Source organism: Mauremys mutica, chromosome 8, assembly GCF_020497125.1.
Source record: "Mauremys mutica isolate MM-2020 ecotype Southern chromosome 8, ASM2049712v1, whole genome shotgun sequence".
Lineage (NCBI taxonomy): Eukaryota > Metazoa > Chordata > Testudines > Geoemydidae > Mauremys > Mauremys mutica.
The window spans coordinates 96,579,844-96,601,962 of NC_059079.1; the positions used below are offsets into that span (position 1 = coordinate 96,579,844).

The following is a 22,119-nucleotide window of genomic DNA, read 5'->3' on the forward strand; positions in this document are numbered from 1 at the left end:
AACGAACCTTGGATTGCTCTGAATTTGTTAATGCTGCATGGATTAGCAAAGATGCACATGAGATGCCTGGTTTATCAGGGTGGTTTCCTGCTGTATGGCTGACTTCACATTCCAAAAGTAACATGTTGAAGGTTTACATAACTATGACAAAGGCGCTGTGAACTGTTACAGCCAATCAATCCACACAGCCACTCTTGGAAGAGTTATATGGCATTTGGCGCAGATACCATCCAGACAGCAAATAAGATTAGCTTTCAGAACTGCTGACAGAGGATCTGTTATGGTCTATTGGGTTAATCCATCATTAATTTTTTGGATTTTGACTTCTTTTCCAAGGCCACATTAGAGGAACAAATACCTTGCTCCATGAACCCCCCCAAAATGTGACCTAACTTTACCGGGGGGTGGGGGGGAGGAGAGAAGAAAATTGAACACCCAAATGTTAGGGCTAAGACTTTTTTTTCCCCCAACTCACCCCCATATGCCACTAGCATCTCCCTCTAGTGGGGAATCTGATGTACGAGGGGCACTGCACCCAAGACATGACATAATTCACTAAAATGATCATATTAAAGTAAATTACTTGTGTTTAGGCCCCAGTCTTGCAACCTGCTTAACAAAGGTGCACTGTGCAAAGGCCTACCGAAGGGAGTGTCCAGGCATATGGTAAAAGTTGCAGGATCTGGCGCGAAGCTAGAACCCTGGATTCCAGCGAGCCTGCTGGGCCAAACAGTTAGTTGCTGGCTTCCCTATTCCACCACATGCTCTTTGTTTTTAATGACTCAACACTGTGCCCTGAGGTGGTGAGACTAAAAGTGAGTTATAAAAAAGATCAGAGTAATTAAAGATCAAGGAGATCCATTAGACCATACGAGTTTCTGCTCCTTCAAGGGCAGGGTAGAATCCCCCCAAAGGAAGATGCATTAAGCTAAACAACATATGATCTGAGCCAGAAGGCCGAGCAGGAGTACAAGATGTTCATCACAGTCACAATATCATAGACAAGTTTTAAATATCCTCCCTGCTCCAGTCTCTTACCCTTATCCAGCCCTCTCAGACACAAATATTGTGTGTAGCAAAGCACACAGTTTCTGGGTAGCATTTCAATAAGGAAGATTTTTGTTGCATTCCAACAGTTGCATCCACATAGAAAATAGGCCTCTAAAAAAGGGAAGGAAGAAAAGTTGGAAGGGAAAGTTTGTATAGTGCAACTCATCCAGCAATAATAAAGGAGATAACAAAAAGGTTATAAAGAGAGTTTGAGGTTAAGAGTCCGATAGTCTGGAAAGAATTTCCAAACAGCACTGGAAAGCCAGCATAAGATGGACTCTAGCAGTGTCAGCAGGGTTCAGCACACAGATAAGTTACGTTATCTTAAAACTGGCTGAAAATATTTCATCTTCAAGGCAAATCCCTTCACTTGGTACGCACAATACCAAAACGTGAAGAGAAAAAAAATCCACAGCAATTATAATCCAACTGGTCGTTTCACAATTTAAACTGGAGGTTACCAGCTACAGATGGGACTTTCTGAAGCCGAATACCTTGCAATACAATTAAACTCACCACCACAGTGGAATGCAGAGAACCCCAGGTACAGTAAGAGCCAGTAGCAGCATCCGCCAGTCTCTGATGAAGTAAGCAAACAGTGGCAGCAACATGTAGCCAATTGCAAAAAATATGCAAACTCCTAATGTAGAGAATATAATACGAACTGATTTGCCAAGAATTTCTGTGCCTGTTCAAAACAAGGGAGTTTGGATTAGCATTTTAACTCTTTTTGTAAAAACCACGTCTAAATATTTTATCGCATTTACAAAAATCAGCTAAAACAATCTTTAAAATGGAGTCATTTCCCTTGTAACACTTAAAGGGACACTGTCAAGGAGTTCTGGCCCCAATTAAGACCAACCTTAACATGAAGATAATCTGGTGGGACAGTTTTCCAGATTTTAATCATACAAAAGATTTCAAAGTTGCCAAGCCATTAATGAGTAATTGAAAGGCCAGCCACCGTCTGTGTGGGAACCACCTCTTTCAGTGCCCTCTGCTGGTTCTGCAAAAGCAGATTTCAAGTAATACACAGCTATTTTCAACACTAGACATATTCCTCATAACATCTATGATGTTGCAAAGACAACAAAATAAATGGGCCCCTTTTTTAGAGCTTTGTTTCACTACCCCTCTGAATTCCTGCATTGCTAGCATCAATACTTGCTCAACGGACAGGACAAAGGTAGGAGGAGACTTACGTTTTTGCCATTGCAAAGACTGGGGAGTTAGGGGAGAAAAAAACAGCTGACAGTGTCCTTTTAATCAAGCCTTCTTGTTCATCTCTCCCAGCAGTTTTTAAGTAATTTGGGAACAGAACATAAAGGAAGTTTATACTGAAACATGGCTCACTCCAAATAGATCAGGATTAAAAAACTGCCATATTAGTTGATGAGGCCACATGTCCAGTGCCCTGCTTCCAACAGTGGTCAACGGCAGATGCTTCGGAGGAAGGCATAGAGCCGCTCTCCCTAGTCCTCTACAATAGTACCTGGAGATGAGGGCAGCGAATCTCTCGCTCACTCCAAGAATTTACATTTCAGCCACAAAACTGCAGATGCTGTTATTCACAGAACATACAACAGATTTTTGAAAATCTTGCTAAATCCTTTGCTTCAGTTCTTCCCTGCAGTGGCACGTTCCACAGGTTCACCAACTGCATAAAGCAGTCTTCTATTCCAATCAATTTTGAGTGCCCTCATGTCCCCGGAAAGGGGACATTTGAGGTCTTCACTGGCCCTGTTTTTAAAATGCCAAACATCTAATAGTTCACATTAATTTCAATGGAATTTGCCGAGTGCCACTTCTTTGGGTGTCTAAATAAGTGCTTGGGACCCTAACTTCAGACACTCATTTCTGAAAGTCTTTGCCTATATTTCCTACCATACTTCTCCAAAATAAGTATTTCTAGTCTTTCAATCTCGCCTTGTTTGGAAGTCCCTATAAGCCTCTGATCATTTCCATGACGCTTCTCAAACTTTGAGTTTTCCTAGATTCTTAAAGTTACATGAATTAGATTGAATGCACTGTTCTTGAGGAGGATACATCACCTACATATAATGGCATAGTATCAGTATTTTTCTCTGAAACACCACAATGGTAGATTTGCCATGTTGATATCATGATGGAGAAAGATCCTTTAACCTGTTCAGTTTGAGGGTGTCTCCAGAAGCTATAACTACTCTGGAACCCGAGCGCAGGTACATATGGCTTAGGTTACCACATACTGGGCTGAACACTTTGCACTTGCTTGCACTGAAATCAGTCTTCCATTCCACAGTATTGCCCGGTTACTACATATTATTGGATCCTCTGGAGTTGCTTACAATCCTTACTGATTTTGACTTACCTAAATATTATGCTAGTAAATTTAGTTACCTCACTGTCGAGCCCCTATAAGCAGTTATAAGGGAACACACACGGATCCTAGCTCTCAAGTCTGCCCGAGCTACATTTGGTGTAGGACCCAAAAGGGGAATGAAGATGACTTTACGCCACCTTTATTCTCGCTCCCTGATCTCCACGGCACCCTCAGCACATATCAGAGCAGCCTCAGGGCTGATCTAAATTACAATCGCCTGAAAAGCCCCAGGAGGATTTGTAGCATCTGAGGATCGCCTGAGCACAGCGCGTTTCAGCCCCACTCACTCCAACCCCAGCACATCCCCTACGCTGGCTGCATGGCACCCAGGGATTCTACAGGGGAATCCCCAGTTAGTCACTTTGACTAGTTTAAAGGCAGCAATGGTCCAGCTACACTAAGCAAACCCACCTCCTCAGAGCCACTGGACTGGCCCAGACTAAGGTAATTTATGGCTTGCAAGAAGTTGTTTCCATGAAATTAAAATAAACAACTCAGAAAACAGCATTTTTTTAGATTTAAATATTCCCTGGATGCTTTTGCAGCCCAGACAAGAATATTATGTTGGTTTAAATTTCAGATTCTTAGGCACTAACTACCCAGTGTTTTCATCCCCCACGCCCACTGATGTGCAGAAAGAATAGAGAGCATAAAATGATGAACAATTGAAAATGTTTTCAACATTTTCAGTTTTAATACCTAATGTGCTATTAGTAAAATAGCCTGGAAGTTTTTAACCTGACATTGTTTCTTTAATAATATTAAAATAACACTAGATTTAGTTCCAATTCCTGGGTCACTTTATTATTAATCATTTCCCACTTATTCATATTCTTTGCATCCTTTCTGAAGACAGGAGAGTCTCAACTTTCTTATACCATGGACCACGATTCAATAAACAGATTGTCAAGTGGACACATCACCTCCTATTGCCAATATGCAGATCGCTTTCCCGCTAATCTGTGATCGCGTAACATCCCTCTAGCAACTTCAGCAGTGCTTTTACTCTACAATGAAAGTCATTTATGTCTGGCCACATGCAGGAGCTCGGTGAGAACTGTGCAAATAAACTCAAATAGAGCGTGCCTATCTCTGTCCTTGTAAAGTGCTGGAAAATGCAACGGAAAGAAGGAAATGGCAGAAAAGAAGAAAACCCCACCTCTTCCCAGCAGCTCCAAAGGCAATTTTTTATGGGGTCAGAAAGGGGGATGTGTTGCAACACCCCATCACTGCACCAGGGCTGTGCTGACACATTGCATCAATAACACTGGTGAGTCATGAAGATGCAGTGCTGCAATGTCATACTTTCATCATTTTGAGGCACTCCACAAGATGATGGAAGTGGCTATCCAAGATAAAATACAACTGAGATATTGCATAAGGAAACCCTCACAGTTCAGACTAGTTCAGTTATTAGCAGTACTGTTAAGGGCCTATACAATTAATATAATAAGTAGCAAAAAATAAAATTAACTTTAGCCAGAAATCTGGGCAGAATTTTGTTGTTTTTATTCATTTTTCACAATGCCTTGTCTAGGATAGATTGTGTCTGCTTTGGAGCTTAACATAGATCACTTTTAACAAACATCAGCTTTCGGGAACCTTCACTGAGCGTCCTACTAGGAGCAAATCTGTTTCCCTGTTTAATGATACTCCAATTTAAGAGTTATCATATAATCCAGTTTTGAAAGATCCTGAAGAGAAGCAGGTCTATGGATTGAAATTAAATGGACAAATGGACATGGATTCTCCCAGGTAAAGGACTGCAAGTGTGTACTGAGGTTGGATCAATCTATAATTTCGTTTTGGAAGAGGACTGCAATAATAAGGATAATATTGTAATAGAGTTACAGTTCAAATAACCATGCATCCCTAAATCAAAGCAAATTTTTGACAGCTGGCTCATTCAGCACCCACGTTGTGCCAATGTGATACTTAGTCCTTTAGAGAGAGGAACAGTGTAAACCTTCAGTTACCTAGTTCTTTTTCCACTAAAATGCCTAGCCTTCTCTTAAGAAAGTCTGTACCTAACAATTCTACCCCATCTCTCACATGGTCCTCAGTTCCCGGACTACAGAAATTTCCTATCCATTAGGGGACTTAGACTCCTTTACTCACTGAATATGATGTGGACTCAATTAATGACATCAAGCAGACAGATACAAAGGTGTAAGGGAGTATAGGGGGGTAGATATGAGTTATATAGTTCATAAAAGTGCATTGTAATATTGCCTAAAAGCTACTGTGGTAGAAATGCACAAGGTCTATTTATGAGCTGCATTTATTTATGAGACTGACTAACCTGAGCAAGCGGCTCATGAATAATTCCTCATTAAGCAATTTCAAAAAGTATCTCCTCCACCCCCACCTTTCATGTTTTTGTTTTTTAAAAAGAACAAAGTTATAATATTCTCCCCTAGTTGTTTGTTTTGTGTCTTTATGAGAAGTTTGGTCTTTAAAAAAAAAAACAATGAAATATGGGATTTAAACATTTTGTTTAAAATGCCTAGAACTTTAGGATTTGTGACAATTCAAAAGATCTAATATAAGATTAAGTCTCTTGGGTACATTTATATTCCTTTCCCGCCAAAAGAGAGCAATTTCAGGACATTATACCAAAGTGCCTGTACAAATGTAGTGTATTTTTATAGTCACATAACTTGACCACAAAAAATCTGGTAACCATGGAAAGTAACTTTTTTTATATATGGAGATATACCTATCTCATAGAACTGGAAGGGACCTTGAAAGGTCATCGAGTCCAGCCCCCTGCCTTCACTAGCAGAACCAAGTACTGATTTTGCTCCAGATCCCTAAGTGGCCCCCTCAAGGACTGAACTCACAACCCTGGGTTTAGATGCCTGAAGCTAAGGAAGGAAAGAAAAAGTTCTTGTAGAAAAGACTCTCCACGGAGACGGCTGAAAGACATAACTGCAGAAATTAAGCAAAGGTTCAAAAAAAGAAATTATTCCCACGAATGCAAAGAGCAGTCCTGCGAAATGCAAAGGAACACACTGGATGAACCAGCTGTTTTTTCAGCCATTCCTTGATAGTGTCTAAGTTATGAGCAGGAAAGTTCATATTTAATGGTTGATTTCTAGTCATACAATTTGATTTTAAATGGCAAATGAAAGGAGAGATTCTTGGAAAGTGGCACACTTTACAAAACAATACAACTATTTAGCATAAGCGTGCGTATGGGGTGTGCCAGGTGTGCCCAGGCACACCCTAATGTCTCAACAAAAAAAGTGGCTTTGCGTTTTAATGTAAGTAAAGTTTAGTTGTTAATTTTAAAAAAATTAAGTTTAGTTAAGTTTTAGTTTCTTTAGTTTGTTTGATGAATAAAAATAATGTCCTTTATGATTGAGTATTCAATAAATGTTGACCTTTAAAAAAAAAGAAAAAGAAAATTCCCTGGGTGCACGCCCTAATGAAATGTGCTGCTCGCGCCTATGCTATTTAGTCACTGTGGCTAGGTTGTAGGGTACTGAACTTCAAATGGCCGCCTTACATATCCATGGGTCACTCTTCCTCTCTAAAAAAAGAACAGGAGTACTTGTGGCACCTTAGAGACTAACAAATTTATTTGAGCCTAAGCTTTCCTCTCTAGAAGCTCAATTTATAGCAAGGTCTCTATTGAACACAAAACAACAGGAAACCTTTTGCTCTGTAGTCCTATCTGATGCAGCCCCTCCCCCGCCAATCATCCTGGGATGAAAGCTTCAAAGGTAGCAAGCCTGTAAATAAATCCTAATAGCAAAAGTCCATATTAATTTTTCATAATCAGATTTTCTTGAGAGACTAGTGATTTCTTAAGGAGCTGGAAAATGCATAATATTTAATGAGGCTCCAACTCAACATCACAGTCATTTAATATAGTTGCTTCTTGAAGCTACTGAAGCTGCCTTGCAACAGAGGCAGGTCACCTTTACAGTATTAAAAGAAACCTTCAACATGCTATAAGAAAGGTAGCAACATTCCCATGGCTCACATGGACACCTAGTGCACTTTCATCACCCAAGTCACTTAAATCACTTCTCACACACTGATCATCATCTGTTGTGGTGGAAGTGAATCCAACCAGGATTCAGTAGAGACAGTAAAATGGATAATTTTTAAGCAGTAAAAAAAACTATGTGCAGCTAAAAGAACATTGATCTAAAACTATTTTAGGAGACACAACCCTGTCTCCTAACACCAGATAGCTAACTTCACACACAAATGCACATGCACAGAGAGTTTAGAAACAGGATGGATTAACTGTAAGACACGACCTAACATTCTAATTATCTTCCCAGAACTAGGTTGCTCTCTTGTACTGGTTAACCTTCATGAAATGCTGAGGAGAACACAAACAGGTACACTGAGTTTGGAAGCTAATTACCCAGCTCACCTGCTGAGAGGTTATACAGTTAAAAACCATTTAAGGTTATCTAATCAGCACCTAAACTCACAAAGCCTAGTAGATGGGATTTATGTAGGAATAGTTATCACTAGAGAACAAATACAGCTCCCGTTAATCACCATGTCTCCAAATTAATCCACAATATTGTAGGTTAAAAAGAGAGCCAACCGATTTTTCTAAAAGGATTTTCAGTTCAGCAAATGGGACTGACTTGGCCCGCAGAGCAAAAGACAATCTTGTTAATAGCAACTTTACTAGCTCAGAGACCTGTCAGTGCTGTACAGCTCAGTAATGATCCATGAACTCAGATCAAAGGCCTGGCACAGCCACTCCAACTTCAAACAATCTCATCTGAAAAAGACTGATAACAACCAGGGCTTGGATGGGGCTAAACTGTATCTCTGCTGATGGCCCGACCTACTTATCAGCACCATGCTGCTGATGGTTGTGACACCCATTAGCCATGCTGAGACACTGCCATGTCCCCTTGCATAGTACTGATTTTACATTGTGCTTTGGAACATTTAAAAGTAACGGTTTCCCCATTAGTGTTTCACAGGGGTGGAAAAGTATAGGATTAGCTGTTAGTATGTGGTTTTAACTGAAATTATCATGATGCTAGTGTCAAAATGGCATCTCAGTTTAACACAGAAACATTTTTTTTAAAAGACATCCCTATTTCAAACACCAGGCTTCACCCAAGAAGGCCCGGTTTGTTTTTCAACCCTCAAAATAAGGGTTCCTAAAAGCACCCCCGTTACAACTGCCTGGCCATGACTAGAACTCTTCACTGTTGGATCACCCTTTTGTAACATTTTTCCCACCATATTTTTCTGCTAGATGGCTTGCCGCCCTGGAATAGTTATATGACAGCTGAGTCTTGCTTGTTACATTTCCTCCTTTCTAGCTGGTGGGTATTTCTCTAACATTTTCCCTTTCTCTTATCATTCATGAGTCAGCACATTCTCACATACCAGTACAGCACATTGCTCTAACCTACATGTGATAAAGCAGAGGGAATCCAAATGATTGCCAGTTACATGCTGTAACTATGTAGCCTAATACAATGTGGCGTAAAAACACTGCCCAGTGCTTTCAAAAATCCATCGTTTAACTGCCCGATCATCCTAAATACTTAACTTATCCTGATACTCTGGAGTACTCAGATACTCATCTGATAGACCTATTTGCTTTGTTAATACACAGCACTAAAACCTCAGCTAAGCTTTTGTCAAGTCATTAGTACAAGGTTTGATCAAATACATTAACCTAAGTTAAGCGTGTAGAACCAAATCCTGATCTCATTTAAGAATGGAAATTCTGCTAACAGCAACAATTGGACCAAAATTTGGCTTAAGTTTGGATTTCTCAGATATTGTACTCTGTTCTTTCCCAAACAATGGAAAACCCATTCAAGCCTCCCATCAGGCAAACTTTCCTTGAGAGAGGCAGAAATCTACACTCAACAGCATTCCTCCCAAAAAACCATACCATTCAAGTCAAATTATAAGAATGAGAGCCTGTACATTTTTTTCTCTTTCAGCTGAATTATTTCCTCATTGGATTCAGGAAAAGCTGGACAATCCACCTATACTTATTAGCAAGTATTGAAGAATTCTTCTGCTTCTGAGGAATTGAAGGTAGATCCAAGAAGGGAGATGAGGCAGAGGAAATAAGATCTTCTCCACAACTTATTTTTCCCTGTGTGATCCAGGGACCTCTTGGTGCAAATTGGCAGAGGGCAGAAGGGGCAGGCATGGGTTTTATAGGGATCCTCTGAGTTGGACATATACATAACAGTTCACTGAAGAGTGGCACGTAAGGTCTCTGCAGAGAGCCATAGCTGACATAATCATTGTGAAATATATGTACGGATAGTATTTAAGGAGGCATGTATCTATACTGAAAATTATGTTCTTAAGGTCTTTGATTTAAGACAGGCCACCAAAAGGTGACATACCTTGGAAGGTTCCTTTCAGGCAGGAGGTAACAGACACCTATTTCCCTATTTAACGATATGGGTATGGTGTATTGTATGCAAATAGGCGTACAGCATGAGGCATACTTCGCCAGTTGTAAAATGAGAGATTGCAAAATCTACAAGAAAGGAAATCTATAAGATGAAACACACAGCAGTGGGTGTCCTGTTTATAAATAAAGGCAAAAGGATGGGACAAGTATATCTTGGGGCAAAGAAACATACCTAATCCTTCACTTGGGAGGCAAGCTGACAGCGTACTTGTCTCATGAAAGGAGGGTCACAGCCAAGCCTGGCTGTAAGGCACTGCAAGGATTTTGGGTGAGCAATATTCTACAAGACTTGAGAGTATTTTGTTAATTGAGTCTAGGCTCTAGAGTGTGTGACGATTTTCTTTTATATGTAACCATTTCTTTCCAATATTTCTATTTCCTACTTTTTGAATCTCTAATCTTTGTTAAACAAACTTGTACTTAATTTCACTATAACCATATCTAAGAGGTGTGTGTAAAGAAGAGCAGTGATCTGAGGGGGGACTGGTAAACTAGGTTGCACTATTTCTTTGGATGCAGCAAATCTCTCAATACCGAGTGGACCAGGGGCTGGATATGCCAGGGAAGATACTCGGAGGGCCTATCGCTAACCCACAGAGTAACATGGGGCCTGCCAGGCCAAGAGGAGAGTGCTTGTGTTGTCCATGGCCGCTGGAATTGGGGAGCTGACCCATGGCAGGCACAGACGAGGCTTCCTCATACTAAGGGCAGGTGGCTGCAAGCTGCCTCACAACCCCGGGTACCTTCAGGAAGCGTCACACCCTGCACCTCTACTAGGAGGCCAATCTCACAATTTAAGGTCGTCTTTTACGAGCAGTGCTACACAGATGCCTTAGAAATGGATACTTGAGTTTTGTCTAAGGCCACACTGTGCTGTTGAGAGAAAGTGCCCGACAGAGGTGAATGAGATTTTGTAAAAAAAAAAAAAAAGGTAACTGGCTTCTGGAACAAATCACTTGCTAGCCAGCCACATGGCGAGGGGAAGACTCTGCTGTGGGACTCAGTTCACTTGTCTCCTCCCCTCTTGATAATGAAAATGTTGATAGCACAGTAGCAAGATATTTTACTTCCACGTGTCCCTTAACAACTACGTTTTTGGTTAAGTCAAGTGAACTTGCTTGAGAATATTCAATAAAGTGTCCCTAGGAGATAACTTTCCACAATCAGTTAAATTCGGGCCCACTGACTTTGGCACGCTATGGAACAAGCCCTTAGAGAGGATGCCATGCAAGTCTGAGGTATCTATCACACTGTTCTCTAGTGGACTGAACCCCTGAATCTGAGCCTTCACATCTGGAAGCAGTTCTACAAAATAAATCCACCCTTAATCTCTCCACTAAGATTCGCTTGGAGGGACAACAGGTGTTCTAGTAGCACAGACTCAAGTGAATAGAAATGGGTACATTTTTCCTGTGTTATCAGCATTTTACAAGATACTCCCAACCATAGTATCCTATTGAGAGACTGCCTGTTACAGATGCTATTTTCCTATAAGGTGGTATGTATTTAAAGCCAAAGTATAACTAACGTAATTATTCAGATGTAACCCTGTTATCAGACATATTAGCTATACGCTGAAAGAAAAATTCATGCTTTCTTGGGTGTTTAAGGATTATTATAGCGTGGCCTTTTATTAAATCTTATACTTCTATTATTCTACAACTTAAATCTATTTAACATGCACTGATTATATATGCAATAGCATATGAGTTGACCATAACACTAAATAAAACAATGATAAATGGATGATTACATTAATTGGTTACCACTGGAATGAATATTATGAAAATCATCTCATTTGGAAATCATACTTTGTAGTAAATGCAATGTGAAAAAAGTCCATTCTTTTGAAATATTTGTGGTCATGCTGTATCAGCATTTTCCTTTCCAGCTTCCATCCAGTTTACAGGGAATTACAACTTGGGTGTAAACTATTTTTAATTGAAAAAGAAAAATCTGGCATGTAACATGCCTATAATATGGTTGCGATGCTTCTGGTTTTAGGAAAAATAAGTTTGTAAACCAAATGAGATTAAACGTAAAAAATTATTAAATGTTTTAACTGTCTGATCAACATCTGCTTAAAACCAAAACCAGTGGGGGCACAGTGAGTGAACTATACACATTTAATGTGATCTCATTGAAAAATAAAGCAGTCAAATGGAAAAACAGCCAAGACTGTAATATTAAAATCATTCACAGAATGTACCTAAACAAGATGGTTTATCTTAATTTCTTTTCAAGTTTTTAAATTACAGCTACAGGAAGAGTCCCAAATCCTTCTATCCATATCTTCTAGGCACCCACATAGTTTTAAAATTTAGGCTTTAAAAAACCCCTCAAAAACCTTGTAGTGCACAAAAAAGCTCATTCGCTGAGACATTGGATCAAACTGATCTTGGGTGTAACATACACTGTTGACATCAGTGAAGTTTACACCAGGGATTCATTTGGCTCACTGTACACAAAGTTGCAGCCAAGAGCAATTTTGTTTCCTCCAACATATGAAATTTAGGGCAAACTGCAATCATGATAAATATAACTTAGGATAATTCAGCATTGACTTGACTGTCAAGAATACATGCAAATCTACAGTCCTTTCAATAGCTTAACCTTTGGCAAAAGGTCACTTAGTCAGACTTTACCTTGTTTTTCCATATGGAAGGGTCATTTTAATTTGCAACGCTGTCGTTATTAAAGCAATATGATCAATGGAATCCAGCACTGGCATAAGAAGGTGCAATTTCACTGAAGCCAATGGATTTACACCACGTACAACTTTGGCATGGGACTGAAATACGGGCTGTAAAGAAGATTGCTGCAAGTGGGTGGGTGGAGTGGGGAGGGAGTTGACGCGGCTTTTCTGAGAGCTGTTCCTTTGGATAACAGGCCTTGAACTATTTCCACAGCTCTGTTTCTTTCCCAAAAGAGATAGAAAAATGCAGAGATAGGAGGGTTTCAGACCTGACTGTGCCAGAGTACGTTTTTCCATGAGCAAAGCATGAACTACTGTGTTCACAGCACTCCACGCAAGCCAGATCGAGAGAAATTGACAAAATTAGTGAAAGGTACTTAACTATAATAAACTTTCAAATTCCTTTATCTGCAGAACATTATTGCACCTGAATTATTGGCAACTTCTCTGAATTCACCATTTGAGTAGCACTCCAAATATAGAAGTTTGTTAAGTCCCTGACCTAGCTAAGCAGTTACTCATACGTTTCACTTTGAGCATATGCTGAAGTCTCACTGAAATCAATGGGACATAGGCAGATATCTAAGTGATTTGCTGAATTGGGTCCTAATGCAGATACTTTAAAAAAAAGGGGGAAGTGGGAATTCCTTCTTTTCCACCTCAATTTATAAACATACTGGGCACTGTAGTTTACGGTTTGGCATAAAGAAACTTTTTTCATTATTATTTAAAAGTCTTCTAAAATACTCTTTTCGTCTAAGACAGTAAAATGTACATTCAGCATATAGTTCATGCTTGTTTACAGAGATTCCTTAGTATTTTCAAGAAAATATCCTAGTGGAGTAGACTGAGGATTATGCATGGTGGAGAATGTGACAGTCTCTTATCAAACCATCTGCTTGGAATTAAAACCTAAGTCATTCACTAGCACACTCAGGAAGCATTTAATGTAACAGACATGTTCATACCCAGAATGAAGGCCACCACGTAGTTCGAGATCTGTCCCATGCCAACTATAAGAAACAGCACTGTGAACATCTCCCAGCTGGTAGAGAAGATCTGCACAAAACTGAAGCCAGTCTGCACTGCCATGGTTGCAAAGAGAATATTCTTTCTGCCAAACCTTTTGCAAAAACAAAGAGAGGAAAGTTAAAAAAAAATACAGAATAAAAATAATTTCAAGGTGCATGGCTAGGCAATACAGACCTAGCACATACATCCCACTCAAAGCCACATAGCTTATCAACACTGGCAGTGCTCTATTAGTCCATCATTTTTAGGAGCATTAAAAATTGAGGTTCTTTGGAACTCAAGACATTAACAAAAATAATTCAGAAGAGCAGACATCCTAAAGAGTTGTTAGTATCTCTGTGACATAGATACAATTCAGCCCCCTTGTGCATACACATTATGATAGCCTTTAATTACATCATCACATACTATTTTTTCCAGATCCCATTCCTCATTCAGCACACAGGATGGATACTGCTCACTTAATGAGAAGCTATTCAATATTTTATTTTCTCCTCACTGTTCAGTATGCAGCTCTAGGCCTTGTCCAAAGGCAACTATGAAGACAAATGTATTAATTTCCTCCCTATAGTATCTGAGTGCTTCACAAATATTACATCATTTCCAACCTGTCCCTGTGCCAATCTACCTCTACCCCACCCTTGGCTACTTGCCCCAGTTCCATTCTCCCTGTCTACTATAATATTTATATAATATTTAAAAAACAAACACTCCAGCTTGAGTGCCGGAACCTCCCCTTCCCCACCTCTTCCTAAGGCCCTACCCCCATTCACTTCTCTTTCCCTCTCCCTCCGTTCACTGCTTTTCCCCTCTTCCCTCCCTCCCCCACCTCCTGCGTGGGTTGGGTGGGACTCGTCTGCGGAGTCAGCACTAGGAGTTGCAGCCACCCAATACAGATAAGAGGGGGCCCTGGCTGAGTAGCAGCTGGCACAGGTGATGACTCGGTGCCTCCCCCATCCACAGTAACTGGACTTTGGGTGTCCGGTCAGTAGATCCAACCAGACACCGTCAGGTCCTCTTTTTGACCAGATTTTCAGCTAAAAAACCAGACACCTGGTCACCCTATTGTCTACTCAGACCCACTCTCCACTCCTTAGACTTCTCAGCCTAGTCCCACACTCCCTCTCCGGGCTCACTGTCCAAGTTCCAATCTCCTCCCACCCCAGCTCCTTGACCCTAGTCTCCATGCCACTCCCACTTTCACCTCCCAGATCCTTGACCTAGTCTCATTCTTGGAAACAACAGAACTGTCCTGGCTGAAGCTTTTGTTTGGTTGGTTGGTTGGTTTTTTTCGTAAAGAAAAGTCAGCCTGAGGCAGATACCTGGCACGGAAAATTTCAACCCAAGCCCTTAATATGTTTGCACTATAAGCAACATAAAAATGGGTTTCTTAAAATGAGATGTGTTGGACAACTTTATAATAGGTAGTATAAAGAAGGCTTAATATTATTGTCCTTCTTGAAGAACACTTTTGATTTTCACATACTGGCAGAAATAGTTCATCTCCCAAAAGTATAGAAGAGTGCACAATTTGGATAATGGCAATACAACAGCTGCAGTTACGCAAGACATTTATCTATCTAAGGAGGTCAGAGTGCCAATAAGTGTGATAAATATACAGTTAATCAGAGGCCTAATCTTGCATTGCATTAAAGTCAATGGGAGCTTTGCCCATGACTTCAGTGGATGCAGAATCAACATGCAGGAGAGCGAGTCTCATAGCGGCTTACTCTGCTGGAACGATAAAACCGAGGTAGTAGAAATCTAGCAATGATTTAACTATACAATCCTCTCTCCATCTTTCATCCTCCTGCTTCTCCACTTCTTGTTGATATTACATGTCTATTCCTTTTTCTTATGGAAATATAACTGCAAGCTTACCTCTGGATTTAAAGACACATAACCCCTCCACATGCTGTGTTAAGGTTGCAAAGTGAAGCACTCAAAAGTTAGGAAAGAAGAGAATTAAGATTGCCTCTCCAACCTTAATGCGGCCCTGATGTGCATATGGATTATGTTATAGACTCATGTCATTAAAGACTGTACTATTTTTCCACAGAATACCTGCCTCATCTATAAGGACACATTGCTCTGTATGTGGAGTTTAAGGGGCTTTTATTATAAAGGGTGGCTACAATATTCTCTCATGTGGAGAGTGGTTTCTGCAACAGCACAGGTGAAACTCAGAACATACAACTCTTTATTGTCAAAAATTTTCCTAAAAAGTCCTATCAGGCAGAACTGAATTTATCTGAAAGCAAATTTACATGCTGTAGATTTTTTTTTTTTAAAAGAGGTTTCCCACTCCACAAATGGTGCCAGAAAGCTTTAGTGATTATCATGTCTCCTTTTTAAAATATAACATTAACCGAGTTCTGCTCTTCCGGCAAGAGTCAGTGGATTACTTTTGGATTAAATGCAATTTAGTACTTGAGGTTTTAGGATTAAAACTTCCATCAAGTTTTACAAACCCACATTCACCATCCCAAGAAGCTGATTCCTTGTACAAGAGTTGAGCAGATACATAAAATCCTTGAGGATGCTCCATAAAAGGGGTTATAGTGGACAAGCAACTCAACATGAGCTCCCAATGCAATGCTGTGGCAAAAAGGGCTAATACGGTGCTTGGATACATAAACAGGAGCATAGTGAGTAGGAGTAAGGAGATGATTTTACCACTGTGTATGACACTGGTGAGACCAATACTGGAATAGTGCTATGAAGGATGTGGAAGATGCCCATAATATTTAATGTTCTTCTGGTTGACTTTTATTGTGCTGTTTGCTATATGATTATAAGGGGTGAAGTCAGGCATGGCTTAAGCTACGTGTAGCCTGGATGGGGGACAAACACTTCCAAATGCCCCCTACCACCCCACCCCCCGCATTTGCTGATAATTAAAGGACAATGCTGCTTTGAAGTCTATCCCTGACCCCCTGGTGGGCTGCATAAGCCAATTTAACCAGGTTCAAGGCACAGGGGAAGACAAAGAACTTTGGGGTGGACAAAAAGGGCAAACTCTGAGGAAGAGGGGAGAGGGAGACAGACACCAGGGATGTACACTGTCCCCTCACTCCCAAAGTTGGGGGTGTCTGGATAAGGTAGGCCTACCTAGGCTTTAGGTATGTCATTTATGAGTATAGATTATTGTGTTACCCACCTTTGCACTTGTCATGCTTTGTTCCTACCGTCTGGATTACACAATACTTTTATTTTGAAAAGGCTGTTTTGACCCACTGGTCACAGCTTCTGAAGAGAAGACTCACAGGGCTTGAACCCCGTCAGGCCTGCTGAGCAATCACAAATGGTACACAGGTATCCTAGTCTAAGAGTGGGTGAATCGCAGGATTCCACCCCAGAGATGTGGCAGACTTGACGCATAAAGTCCAGAGAGAGACCACAGGAGGAGGAGTCAGAGGTGCAGCTAATCCTGAACCGAGACAACTGCGTCCAATTCTGGGGTCCACACTTTGAAAAATGTTGCAAAATTGGTGAGGGTACAAAAAGAGCCACAAGAATTATTCAAGGGCTGGAGAAAATGCCTTGCAGTGAGAGACTTAGAGCTCAATCTGTTTCTTCTTCTTCACTTTTGCCTTGTTCCATCAAGCAGGGCCAGTGTCTCCTGTTCTTCTCCAAGCATTATTGGCAAGCATCTTCCAAGCTGACACCAACATTTTTCATGTCTTCCTTCAGTGTTTCGAACCACCCTTTTCTAGATCTTTCTTGGGTACTTTGCCCCATGACTACTGGTTCTTGTACTCTCTGGCCAACATATCCTATATCTCATTGTCTCACATGACCCAGCCATCTAAGTCAATACTCCCTCGCTTTTCTTTGATGGGGACTACCTGAATCATGGCTCATACCATTTCATTGCATAACCTATCAGCTCTCATCCTACTCAGCGACCCACCTGAACAGTATGAAGTAGTAGTTCCCTCTTCCTCACCGGCCATACATCATGTCTGGCCCAATCATGAGCTTATACACTTTGCTTTTTAGTTTCTTTGGCATATTCTTATCTCAGAGAATTCCCATCACTTCCTTCCATTTACACCAACTGCTTTTCATGCAGCCCCTAACATTCCCATCAATGCTCAACACTGAATGGAGGTATTTAAATTGCCGAACAGACTTTAAACTCTATATCATCTGTAGTAGGAAGAGAGCCTGAAACATAAGGCCTTGTATCAGAGACCTGGTATGAGGCAGGACCTGCTCACAGAATCTGGCAAGAACAGGACTGATATTGCAGAAATACACACTCCGAAGAAGTGCTAGTCACAGAGCACTCATGCAAACACATCCCAATATCAAGTGGTACCAGAACATCCTGATATCAAAGATGGTACAAAAACATTCCCCAAGGATAACAGGAACACGCTGACCCCTCCTAAAAGATAAGGTCAGGATGACAGTTCATAATAGAAATGTTTTAATAGAACCAACATGTACAAGGTGATGGCTAATAACTAGCCATGTCAGGGGGCAGTAACTAACTATGTCAGAGGCTGTACATAACTTGTTTGTATCAGGATATAAAGATGTATCTCAGAGGGAGTATCTTTGTCCAGCCAACGGGGGGAATGGAAAGTTCTACCATTCACTGAGCTGCATCCCCATTGTCACGACTATACACATCTTAGTATCCTCATAGAGTCTGCCAGGTGCTATTACCGTGCTTTGTCAACAATAAACGTGGCCTGGCGCCTTCTTACCTTAACGGAGCTTGTGGTCATTGGGCAGTTCGCTTGAGGTCTGCTTTGTCGGCTGTCTGCACAGAGCTGGGGCAACACACAGGGAGAACACACACACACGCAGCCAAACATCTAACCACATCATCTAGTTTTACTGGCTTCTCATTGTCCCTCTTGACAAAGCATCACATGTATTCTGTTTTTTGTTGGCTGACTTGTAAGCCATTTTCTTCTAATGCAGCCCTCCATTACATATTTATCTTCACGCACAACATAATGTCACTGGCAAAAAGCATGCTCCATGGACCCTGTCACCCAAACTCCTGTGTCAAGGTGTCCATTACAGTCACAAATAGAAATGGTCTTAAGGCTGATCCTTGATATAGACCTCCCTTCACAGTGAATGACTCACTGCAGCTGCTTCTCACTGTGGTTGCGCTATACTCATACGTGTCCATGACCAACCAAAACGTATGTCTCCAGCAGATTGCGTGATCACAATCACTCCCATATCAATTCTCTAGGAGCTCTGTCATTAGCCTTCTCCAAATCCACAAACACAAAGTGCAATTCCTTGTGTTTTTCCCTGTTCTTCTGCAGCATTCGGGTTGCAAACACTTTATCCATTGTTGACCTTCCTGGCACTGGCTGTCACTTACTTGATACTCCAGCTCCTCCTGAAGACTTTTCTCAATAATTCTTTCCAGCCATTTAATTGTGTGACTCATTAACTTTGTGAAAGTAGAATGAATTATATTGTAAAAATAAGAATGGATTAAAGAAATGTTGTATGTACCTTTAAGCAGAAATAAGAAATGTTGAAATACAGATGCCAGGAAAAGAAACATTAGGCATAAACAATGGTGCTAATGGCGAAACATTAACAGAAGATCGGTAATAGTTAGTAAGGAAATAAGATATGCATGCCTAGCCCAGGTAAACTTATTTGATTCTGCTTCCTTTGTTATCTTGTTAAGTTCTCACCCTTTTATCTGTATAAATAAGATAGTTTGTGTCTTGCATGGTGCTCACATTATCTGGGTGTTATTAGCACAGCGCTGTGCTAATAAAACAGAGTGGTCTGACAAACTGTGAGTCCTGAGTCTAACTCTGACAACTTGATGGGTCGTTACTTACTACATTCTTGCACATCACCTTTACCCTTGAAGATAGGGACCAATGTACTCTTAGTTCACTCATCAGACATTTTTCCCACTATGGACGAGCTGAAAAAATTTCTTATCATCGCTACCCCCTCCTGGCCTAATGCTTCAAATACCTCAATTGTTACACTGTCTGGTCCCACTGCCTAGCCATGTTTCATCATCTTTAATGTTGTCTTAAGAGGTTGTTGCTCAATGATTTCTTTGCAGTCTCTTCACTGGATAGTTTCTCATAAAACTGCTGACACCTCCTAATGATTTTGCAGTCTTCCATCTTTTACATACTTCACAGCCCCCAAGTCCTCTGTGCTTCTTTGCCTAAACTATATATTCCTTTTTCCCTTTCCTTCATTAGTTCTGTTCATAAGGCTTTAAATGACTGACCCTTAGCTTCCACAACTACTCTTTTCACCATTTAGTTCATCAGTTTATATTCCTCAACTTTCCACATTTCTTACTTTCTGCCATTGCTTAAACCGGTCCTCCTCCTTTACTACCTCTGGCACATCGCTGGATCACCACATCTCCTTGCCATAACATTTCCATCCTTTCATTTGGCCAGAGGCAGTCTGTGCACCTTCGGTAATATGTTTGGATATTTTCCTCCCCAAACCTCATTGGTGTCATTGTGTTGGTTTGGTCGTTGTCCAATCTTAATGGAACCTCATCCTTAAATCTCAGACTAACTTCTCTGTCTGTGAGCTTCCACCACTTGATCCTTTGTTCTGTAATTCATCTTTTGTCCCCCACTAGCCTCCCCTCACAGAAATCCACTACACGTAATGTATGTTGCTCTGCAATCTGCTCTCCTGGAATCACTTTCTAGTCTCTTCCTCCTCTCAGAAAGTAATCTATCTGGGACCTGTCGGCAAAGAACTTGTACGTCATTAAGTGATGTTTCCTCTTTATAAAGTAAGTACTGGCAACAACCAGCTGTGGGCTCTGGCTAACACTAAGGTATCTTCACCAGCTTCATTTCTAGTTCCAAAGTCTCATTCTCCGGGACAATCACTGTGGCCCTCACTGCATTCTCCCATGTGTCCTCAACTTGTGGTACTTCACTTATCATTTGGCCCAGCACTATCTGGAACTCCTCCTCCTCCATCATGCAACCAACCTGTGGCGCATATCTGCATATAACATTCAATATTTGTTCTCTGCTCAGTGCTGTTCTTTCATCACCCAGTCACTCTTATTTTGGATGTCCATTACCCTATCCTTTAATATTACTGCTACAATCATACCTATTCCATTCCCCCTTGTTACAGAATCATAATACATTATCTTGTAACCCACCACCACCATCAATGGATTTCAACCCCTTCCATTTTTACTCTTGTATGCAGATAATGTGCATTCCCCTTCTCTTCAGCATCTTGGCTACTTCTCTTGATTTCCCAGTCATTGCTCCCACATTCAAGAAAGCCAAACGTAGGTCTTGGGCTCACATCTTTAGCCACATGCACCCAGAATGTGGTAGCCTTTTCCCCATTTTCCACAGCTTTCAGGAGAAGTGGTCACATTCCAGGGGATGCCCTAGCATTGTACTGATATACTCTCCGAAGACAAAGACCCATAGAGCATGTGTGATTGGCACAAATTTTACAAACCGGTTGTCCAGGCCAGAAGTTCTTAGTTTGAAATTGGAGTCTCTTCTCCTAGGTGGACTGCCAACCACAGCTAACAAGCCCCATGAGTCCAGAGCAATCTGGTTAATAGGTACCAGACACCCACCTTTCACACCCATACTTTCAATTAAGGACATCTTTGCAACAAGAAGACATATAGCCTCTGACAGACAAACTCCTATCATATTTTATGCCAGCTGCATGAGGCACTTTCTAGGGAGTGAGAGCTCATCAAATGCACCATGGCAGCTCTTTGGGAGGAGAGTTGAGAGGAGTGACGTGATTATAGTGTCTACATACCTTCATGGCGAAAAAGGTCCTAAAGGGCTCTTTAGCAGAAAAAGGCATAACAAGAACTGACGGCTGGAAGCTGAAGCCAGACCAATTCAAATTAGAAATTAGGCACATATATTTTTAACAGTGAGGCTGATTAACCACTGGAACAAACTAACAAAGAAAGTTGTGGATTCTCCATATCTTCTTGATGTCTTCAAATCAAGACTGGATGCCTTTCTGGAAGAAAGACATTAACCAAACAAGCTTTTAGGTTTAATACAGGATTAAATGGATGGTTTTCAATGGCCGGTGATATACAGGAGGTCAGGCCAGATTATCTAATGGTCCCTTCTAGTCTTTAATCTGAAGAATGGATCTATGAAAAATATATCTGCTCCTGTTGGATCATGTTATGATTTACAGTAATTTAGGGCTGGCTCCATCCTTCATTTTGGATCTGCTCAGTTTGTCTCCATCAAACCCTCTTCAGTTCACTGACAAAAATGGTGAATTGAGTTCAAGCCATCTCACTGCTCCTAGACTGGGTCTTCCATTATGATGTTAGATGTTTTATTCTTGATGAAACTACTTGAAGAGCATGAATAAAGAAACATCAACTGACCCTTTGTCGAATGGTCAGATACCACCACATCTGAGTACAAGGCAAATACATGCGCACTTTGCAGAGGTTAGTTCCTAGTTTGAAGTGCATCATTGATGTTAATTCTAAAGATGCCTACTGAACAAACAGAAGAACAAAGCTGGGAATTTCAAAGAAGC

General features: G+C 40.9%; 1 protein-coding gene across 1 annotated transcript in view; it reads right to left on the reverse strand.

Annotated features, from left to right (window-relative positions):
- The window catches only part of LOC123376385 (solute carrier family 22 member 4-like), a 57,980-nt gene that overhangs the window by 22,506 nt on the left and 13,355 nt on the right, over window positions 1–22,119 (reverse strand). The window contains exons 3-4 of the mRNA XM_045028330.1: window positions 13,512–13,666; window positions 1,567–1,738 (exon numbers count right to left, since the gene is read on the reverse strand). Of these exons, the coding sequence (XP_044884265.1) occupies window positions 1,567–1,738; window positions 13,512–13,666 (327 nt within the window). The remainder of the gene's footprint in view (window positions 1–1,566; window positions 1,739–13,511; window positions 13,667–22,119) is intronic.